General features: G+C 40.1%; 1 protein-coding gene across 1 annotated transcript; it reads right to left on the bottom strand.

Annotated features, from left to right (window-relative positions):
* Window positions 1-362: 362 nt before the first annotated feature.
* hccsb (holocytochrome c synthase b) lies at window positions 363-4218 on the bottom strand. Its single transcript, XM_084566166.1, has 8 exons — window positions 4146-4218; window positions 3261-3379; window positions 3048-3095; window positions 2777-2910; window positions 2450-2598; window positions 1903-2022; window positions 1726-1812; window positions 363-1614 (listed from the first exon to the last, which is right to left on the bottom strand). Exons 2-8 carry the CDS (start codon window positions 3367-3369, stop codon window positions 1416-1418), a joined length of 846 nt encoding a protein of 281 aa, XP_084422292.1. The 5' UTR covers window positions 3370-3379; window positions 4146-4218; the 3' UTR covers window positions 363-1415.
* Between the last annotated feature and the right edge of the window lie 5380 nt (window positions 4219-9598).

Genomic DNA, 9598 nt, shown 5'->3' on the forward strand with positions numbered 1-9598 from the left:
CACTTTGACTCAATGTAGGAATTAAAACTTGAAAAAGATGCAACACTGACTTAGACTAATAACCATATAGAGTATTTTCTGGTTTGTAATATTATCCAACTCACGGTTCATTAGAAACATGTCCAGCAGATGGTGCTGTAGATGAACTAGAAGGACAGATGTGCTCTGAGGCTTTTATTGGATTTTTACCCTTTTTTCATTCCAATGAAGTGTTTGTGTCAATGTCATGCTTCCAGCTTCCACCACCTGCTCATCACATATGAACTTAAACACCCAGGAGGTCTGAACGTTTTACCAGAATCAGTTTTGTGCATCTTATTTAAACCATTTAGTTTGCAAGGAAGACAAGTGTGACCCAGAAGCAGAGGAGGACCAGGTTTATTTAAAAGTTTAAAACAACCAAAATAAGATTTTAGACACAGGAAGAAACACAATGTACACTCATTCATCAAACAATAAATAAAAATATGGATATCAGCAAACTGAAATGGTGGTGATGGACTGGAAGGAAGAACCGGAGGAAATGTTACTGTAAATATTTGAGGAGAAAAGTGTTTCAGTAATGAAATAATAAATCATTACAGTTTATCAGGTTTACAGATACAGGTCTGCTGGGTTTTTATCTCTAAACCAGCTCCTGTCCAAGGTCCAGATATAAAAAAGTAAATAGTTTAACAGCCTGTTAATCTGCAGAACTGAGCGGCTTTTATCTCACCGATAAATTAACAGTAACTCGTTGATGCATCTATATCTCAATCAAAACCTTCCAGCTTTATGATTTAGGAGCTTTTCTGATGATCACCTCTATGGAGCAGGTCCTCTTCTGTGGAGCTTGCCGTGTTGCGCTGCAGTACATCTATGACTCTACAGAGAGCTTTAAGCAAATGTTTGATCATATCAGCGTTTAAAGCAGATGAATAACTAGATGCTGTTTCTAAGTACGACCCTATTCACCCTGTCTGCCTCCTGCTAACTGGCTTCTGCTAACTGGCTTCTGCTAACTGGCTTCTGCTAACTGGCTTCTGCTAACTGGCTTAAGTCACAGGTCTTGATCACTTGTCTAGTCTGAACCGTATGTGACTCGTCTGATCTGGATAAAAAGACACGTTGATGGAGGTGAAAACTCTGTCGCTGCTGAAACTCCTCCAAAGACAAAGAAGATATCACACATTCGTTAAAGTAAAGAAGTCGTCTGTCTCTGTATTTACATCTGATCTCAGCAGAGTGAGTCAAACACGTCCACTAAGCTTTAGATGAACATGCCGTTTGTTTTTTAAAGAACAGTGAACCGTGAAGCCTGAAACAGCCTTGATCACCATGATGAGCAGATGTCAGACATAAAAATAAAAGTTGTTTTCTTTATGTTTGTTTCTGTTTCAAAGAACCACACACGCTGCAGACAGCTGCTTCGTCCTTTAGGAGGTCCAGCGCCACCAGGCCACCTTCATGCGGTCCCACACGGCATCGAAGGAGTCAAAGGCGGGACGTACGTCCAAGATGGAGAACTGGTAGGTGTCTTTGTCGATTTCGCCGTCGTAGTAGTCGATGACGTAGCGCACCTCCTTCCCACAGCGGTCAACGATCCAGTCGTGACGGTCGAAAGGCAGCTCGTAGCTAGAGAGGGATGGGATTAGATGTTAACAGAGGACTCGGATGGACGACAATGAGATGTCCCGGGTCAAGTGTTTTTGCCCATCGAGCTGATCTTAAAGAAAAGCTGCTCACCCCATCCAGTGGCGGAAGCGGGCCCTGGGCGAGTACTCCTTCGCCTTCCCACCAAACCTCTTCAGCATCGGCCCACATGGACATTCACTGCAAGAAGAAATATTTATCGAGTCACTAATAATTCGTAGATGAGCAGGCGCACAGAGTGAAATACAAAGCTCTGCTGCGTTGACTCACCCAGCGTGCATGGCTTCCCATTTGAGGATCTCCTGCCAGGCCTGCTCATTGTTCTTGTTGTGGATGCTGATGATGTTGGTCATGTCTTTAGGAGCGAGGTCGTCGTCTCGCCAGCGCCACCTGCAGGACAGGACCACACAAACAGAACGGGACGTTAAACCGAGTAGAAGACTATCAGACAGCAACTTTTATTCTGAAGGCTTGCGTGACAAGGACATTGACTCGTGGGACGGGAGTTTTGGAAACAACAAAAGGATTAACAGATCAACTGGTGGCGTGTTGTGAAGCCTTAAATGTCTATTCTTACTAATGATCAGCAGGAGTCGACTCAACTGGATGCAGGAGGAACTCAGGCTGCTATTCTGACTTCTCCGTTGATTTATTACATCAGTAAACATCTAATGAGCTCATGGGCTCAGTTTCTACGCTGGTTGTCTTTTGTTTTGTTAGACTGTATGTGGTAACCATAAGATGCTCTTTTTTAAGATATGACTACACATACAGTGCAAAAAGCTACTCGGATTTTAAGAACAGATTTGAGACGGACCCCTTCCTCAGCATGGCGTTCCAGAACATCTGCTCCGAGGGGTAAACCCAGTTCTTGTCTGCGCCGTGACGGGGAATGGTGGACTCCTCCCTGCGGATGGACAGGTCGAAGGGCTGGTCTGGGGCGGGCAGCTGATTAGGGGGAGGCATCTGTACAGGCGCGAGGACAGAACACAGTTCAAACACAGTCCGGACTCTCATCTTTAAAGATGTGGCAACGTATTACGACTGAGACTTAAATAATTCATCCAGGAGAGAACATGTCAAACGAGGTTCAAGCGAAAAAGCTTTTCAGTTTAAAGACAATTAATACTAAATGTGTCGTTACCATATTTGCCGGATCGATGTCGCTCTTCATGCCGGCCGCAGCTTTCATGGGACACTCCACAAACTCATACGCTCGTTCCTGGTGGACTGGACCTGCCTCTGCTTTGTGCATGGGGCACTCTGATGGAGGAGACGCTGCAGGAGACAAGAAGACGTCAACAATCTGAACCAAAATCAGACATGCCAAACAAAACAAAAAACAGTTATATAAGAAAGAAACAGCATTTTAATTGTGTGCTAATTGCTTCAAACGTCCCACAGCAGATCTGTACCTTTGACTGGCTGAGCCTGATGCATGGGACACTCTGAAGGTGGAGACACTAAAGAAAAGGAGAATTACAAAATGTTACAACAACTTAACAACACATGTTAAAGCTGGTATGAGTAGGGATGTCCAGATCCTCCCTAATCACATTCTGAGATGCTCTGACTGTCCCTGACTCCCATGGGGGACACCCCTAGTACTGACAACACCTCTGCTGTACCTTTGACAGGCTTCACGTCTTGGTGCATGGGGCAGCCCTGAGGGGGGGCGGCCACCATGGCCTCTGCCTGGACTGTTGGAGCAGCAGGTGTGGACACGGAGGCTCCCATCCTGCCCGGTCTGATGTGGAAAGACAAACAGGACACATGTAGAAATCAGTGGAGCTACAGTACGAGGACAAACTGACTGTCCTCTAAAGCATCTGAGGATATTTACTATTAATCGCTGACATGAATGTTCATTAAACCTTTTATGTGACCTTGACATCTGCTGACAGTTTAATGGTTTAATATCTTAATATAATCAGAGGTTATTAGTGCAGCACCTGGGCAAACTCAGGTTATCTCATATGGAGCTAAACGACCCACAAGAACAATAACTAATAACACAACTAAACAACAAATATCACGACTATAAAAAGGATTTCTGATCTTTTTCTGGTCAAAATACCTGAATCCCTGAGGAGTGTGGCTGGACTGTCCTGAAGTTATCCTTGATTAACCTCACTGTTACCTCTGGAGCACCTAGCCTAAACACGGCTAACTTAGCATCCCTAGCAAACGTTATCAAACCGGCTCCGGTGTCTAGAACCTTCTCATGTCTCTGACTTGTCCTTAAAATACTCTAAAGGGAAACGAAATGAGCACTCAGACTGTCTGGGACGTGTTGTGTAGCTACTAGCTTCATGCTACATCCCACAGCTACCACCTCTTAGCCTACAGCTAGGCTAACGTTAGCTAATACGTTGACTTTAGTATTTGCCTTTAACTTTAACGTCCCGTGTGTGAGTGTTAATAAAACATTCTCCTTTGTTTCCACGTGGTCGCGTCGTGTATAAAACAAGTTAATAATATTAATAATATTAATAACAGGAGGTATAACTGACCTGTCTGGAGCTCAAGCGGAGAACAGTTCCTCTCTCGGGTTACTATCCCAATGTCAACGTGCGGACGCAGCCGTTACGAGGACGTTACCTAGAAAGAGTTGTGCAACGCTCCACGTGCCGTACGTAAGCCTCAAACGTCATCACGCTGACAAGAACAATACGTAACCACGGGCTGTATACATAAGAGATTAGGTAACCATTACATATGTAGATATAGATGTACACTTTATTACTTTATATAAAATGTATAATACATTATCATCATACTCTTTATATTTATATTTATATTTATATTTATATTTATATTTATATTTATATTTATATTTATATTTATTATTTATTCCGTGTGAAATCCAGTGAAGCATCATCACACAGAGACAAGAGGAATCACAAAAGTACATAAAAAAATATACAAAGTATATATTAATATATACAATAAAGTACAACACACAGAAAAATAAATAAATAAATGTAAATGTACAATATATACAGTATGTAAGAGTATAAAATATGGACATGAGCTATACTGTGTGTATATGTTAACTATGTTATATACAATATACAAATATATATATATATATATATATATATATATATATATATATATATATATATATACATGAAATAATACCAGATGTATAAATACTGTATAAAATATCTCAACGATATATTACATGACATAGTTATACTAGGGAATACATGCTGGTCTGTTGCTATATACAGTATAATTTGTACAATAAACTTTTTTTGTTTGTTAGCATTTAGTATTTATTTATTTGTTGTTGATCAGTGTATAAACTTAGAAAACCTCCTTTCACTATGATGTTATACACAAACAGGTCTGATGAGTGAACAGTGAATTTATTGTTAATGTTATAATATAGTAAATGTATACAGTTATGAAAATGTACAGCAGAGGTTTATATCTTTTGGTACTAACAACCATTCTGTTTACCACCATATATATATTTATATATTTATATATTCATCTATTTCTATAAAGTATGAGACTGTCACTGACCACTAGAGGGAACCAAATCACCATCGTTTTATGGCAGAGCTTGTCTCGTTAGAGGTTAGAGTCATTCAGGTAACTTCATCACAGTAAACAGTAATAAAAACAAAAGGTCTGAGAAGAGATTTAATGAACAGTCAAACATCAAATATAAACAGGAACAACATAAAATCACTGGAATAACAAGTATTATTAAATATTATTAAATATTATTAAATGCTCCTTAACCTTGTTATCTCTGCTGCAGACTCCTCTCGTGTTCTGTTTCGTATTTTTATACATTATATATTATATATTTCTTAACTTATATATTTTACAAGTTGCACAGTTACACATCTCAGATATTTTAGACATAGACATTATCTACATGTACGCACAACATAGCTTATATTTTATACTCTTACCTGTTGTATATCTTGTATATTTACACTATATTTACATCATTACATACCGTGTATGATGTTTATACATTTTATATTACCACAAAGTTTCATATTCTCATATATTGTATAATATGTTATATTTTAAATATGCTTTTTATTCATTTCTGTTTCTCTAAACATTTTATTTTTTGCCATTTTACTGATTGTGATTCCTCCTGTCTTTGTGTAATGATGCTACTTGTTACCAAATTCCCCGTCTGTCTTTCTCATACATTTTATTTCCATTATCTAACTGTATTCAGCTCCAGGGTATAACTGAGACGTGGACCGCTCTCTTTCCACGTTTTGTTTTTGTCACCTTCAGGTTAAGTGCTGCACATGGAGACTCCACCAGACAATGTTTTTCTAAAGCCTCAGGTTCACGTTATGTGAGTCATTTATACACACACACACAAAAACAAATCATTTAAAACTAAGCACCAACACTAATGTAACAGGCTCTGATCATTGTCAACAGAAGGCTTTCTAGTTGTGTCCCAGATAAGGGGTAGAGGAGGAGGAGGAGGAGGAGGAAGACTTGAGGCAGACCAGGACATACCAGCATCTGACAGAGGCTGGAGAAATAAAAGATCCAATAAATTAAGGGCGGGGCTTATGTTAGAAGAGAATATGACACTTCAGAGATGGGGAACAGTCATGACTGGGGATGATTTGAGGTTGCTCCAAATTAACTCCACCCTGACCAAACAGAAGCATCTCTCCATTCTTTAGAGACAGACTTCAGAAAGAGAATGATCCCAGACACATCTTAAAGATCAAGATCAACTCAAAGTCACCTTTACATTTTCAGTGAAAGTACAGTCAGTATTAAAGCAGAAAATCCAACTTGATGCTGATGACAATGATCTAGAAAAGCTGCTATGGACTCAGGACCCATGAGAGACGCATGTCACGACGTTTTAGAACAGATTTTCTGCACTTTTCCGTTTATTTACTCACTTTTTGTTAATTTTAAGCTCTGACAGAAAGTAAAAAAAGAGTCAAGGACAGTCCTTTTGATCAACAAGTCATGGTCCAAGTCCATTTTTGATAATAAAAGAGAAAAAAGAACAAACACTGAGGAGGTTGATGAGGCCAGGACCAGGATATACCCCATGACACCACCATTGTTTCACTGTCTGCTTTCTAACTTGTGCTTTTGAACAAGTTTAGTTGTTTTTAGATGTTTTGAAATGTTGTTCTGAATCAATCTAATTCATAAAAGTGCACGTGTTGATTAAACATGTCCTTCCTTTCACTTTAACTGAGATAAATATTGTTTGTTTTCAATTCGGTTCTGTTCAGTTTTATTTATATAGCGTCAGTGCATGGTCCCCCAGCAGCCTAGGCCTATAGCAGCAGAACTAAGGGATGGTTTAGTCCAGCTCTAACTATAAACTTTATCAAAAAGGAAAGTCTTAGTCCTGACCTTAAAAGTAGAGAGAGTGTCTGCCTCCTGAACCCAAACTGGGAGCTGGTTCCACAGGAGAGGAGCCTGATAGCTGAAAGCTCTACCTCCCATTCTACTTTAGAACCTCTAGGAACCACAAGTAGGCCTGAACTTAGAGAAGGAAGTGATCTGTTGGAATGATCTGGTACAATGAGGTCTTTCAGATACGATACGTTTTGTTGTTGTTGTCACGTTCAAAAAGAAATGCACGATGTATTATAATCATTTTCCGTTGCTTTTCACTGGACAAGACCAAAATAGTTGGATATTTTCTTTAGCCCTGATGCATTTTTCCAAATTAACAGTTAATCATGCAGCTGCACGTAGTCAACATATTCCACTGGATCTATCCAGAGCAGTTTACCACCTTGTTAATCCTCGTCTGCTGCTCTTTGACTCTACTTTTATAAGAACGTTCCCAGAGCTCTATCAGAGTTTTTCTATAGCCGTATTGTACTTTTTGAGCTCTCATGGTTGTAAACACCCCCACTGACAACAGAGTTAATGTTGTGACATGACTTAGACGCCAGTGGATATTACTTTGGGTTTGGCTCTCGTGCTTGTTTGTTAGTGTGCGTAATTAATAAGGAGGGCTCGCTGCGTCTGGAATGAGATCACAAACTCTAATAACCATCTTTGCCAAGCGTTCCGGTAGAAGCTGGTGATGCTGTTCCGTTGTAAGACAACTCGCCGATCGCACACGTTGCAGGGTTCTGTTAGGCGGCAGAACAGGGCATCTGTTCTCATAACACCTGAAGGACTTAGAAAATATCAATCATAGCCCAGATCCTCCCGACTTCAATGAAATGATGTGAAACCTAAGACCGGCCTCACTGATTACAGCACAGCTTTTCTCACAGGTTGCTTCGTTCATGTCGTACCAGCTGAGACAGAACAGTTTCTCTAATTTCTTCCAGAGGTCCAGTCCAGAGCATACTGTGTATGTTGAGGATATGATCTGGCCTTTTAAAACCCTTTGAAAAGGATGAAAGATCATCACTTTTACAAAACACACTCCAATCAAACACATGGTCGTTAAAATGTGTATTTTAATCAATTTAAATGTCATTCTTAGCATCTCTGTCTCATGGCCGTCATTGGATAGTTACCAGTAGAGATACTGAATAAAACTTAAAATACAAGAAAGTACTGTCAGTACTGTCAGTGCTCTGGACTGGATTTCATCTATGGACACATGTTAACTGCCGATCAGACGCTGGAAAGAAGAAACTCTGACTCTGACAAAGTAGTTGTTGCTCTTGTCTGTGTTCATCTAAAACCTTTAGAGTTGTGCTAGTTCTCATTTGAAGCTTCAACTGAACTGAGAACCAGGAAGAACATCTCAACAACAAGTTAGAACAGATGATTCAGATCATTTAGGAGCTAAACACTGGAACAGAGTCAGACACTGACCAGGAACAACAATCATCTTGGTAGAGAAAGAAACAAGCCTTGATTGTAGATCCACAGTTTTCCAGCTTTTCCACATCTACTGAGTCTTCAGGTTCAGATCCCAAAATGTGTCAAAGTTACAGACCAGCAGATGTAAAAGTCTGCAGCTCTCAAACATGTTTTTCAGACGTCAGACTCCTGCAGGTTGCGTACTGTAATCAGACCAGGTGTATTTAACAAATATCAGTGTTTGGAACCGGCCTGCAAACACGACGGGATTCAGTTCAGATTTAACAAGCTTCCTCTGGTCTGCTTCACAGGCTTTGTGTCTGCACGGCTTTGTAGTCCTGATTAATTCCAGTGCATCCACAGCTGGAACTGAAATGATGATGAATGTGTTATTTTCAGCTCGTCCCCTTTCTCTGACTTGTTTTCTTCACTCGGCCTCTTTTCTTTTTTTCTTTTTTTTTAGCTGGTTTTGTTTCCTCAGACTCCAGCTTTGATCAGACACACGAGGCGACAGACGCATCTTTTCCGTTAGTTACATAAACTCAAGTGAACGGTGTCGGAAAAACAAGGACACGGGCCACTTCTAATAACGATGGTGTACTAATGACACCAGCCTCCTGTCCAGCCTCATAATACTACTGCTACTACTACTACTAATAATAATACATTTGTATACCTTTCAAAGAGCTTCACAAAAACAAAAAAATCTGCAATTTTATGAGACAAAGTTAATAAAAACTGACCTTTTCAAGGAAAAACAATAGAACACACAAAAATACAGTTAGTTATAATCTCAATTAAAATTCAGTTAAAACCAAGATATCTGACCTGATTTCCTCATTCAGCCGTAGGGTCCCGAACCGAGAAAGCCCCTGTCCCCTTTTTAGTTTTCAGCCAGGCCCCTGGAAAAGCCAGCAGACCTCTGCCCTAACTATCTAAAGGTACATTGCTGACCTGATGTACCTGTGGCCGTGATGAGCTTGTCTTAAATTCTAAAACGTTCTAAAAGCCAGAGGAGACCTGATGGAACCAGAGTGATATGATCCGTTCTCCTGGTTCTGGTTAAAAGCCTGGCAGCTGAATTTTAGACCGTTTGAAGACAAAACTCAGATCAGAATCAAAGCAGACACAGACCCTGTTTCTCTTTATACTTGACCACCTGTAG

The sequence above is a fragment of the Chelon labrosus genome, assembly GCF_963514085.1.
Source record: "Chelon labrosus genome assembly, chromosome: 18".
Lineage (NCBI taxonomy): Eukaryota > Metazoa > Chordata > Actinopteri > Mugiliformes > Mugilidae > Chelon > Chelon labrosus.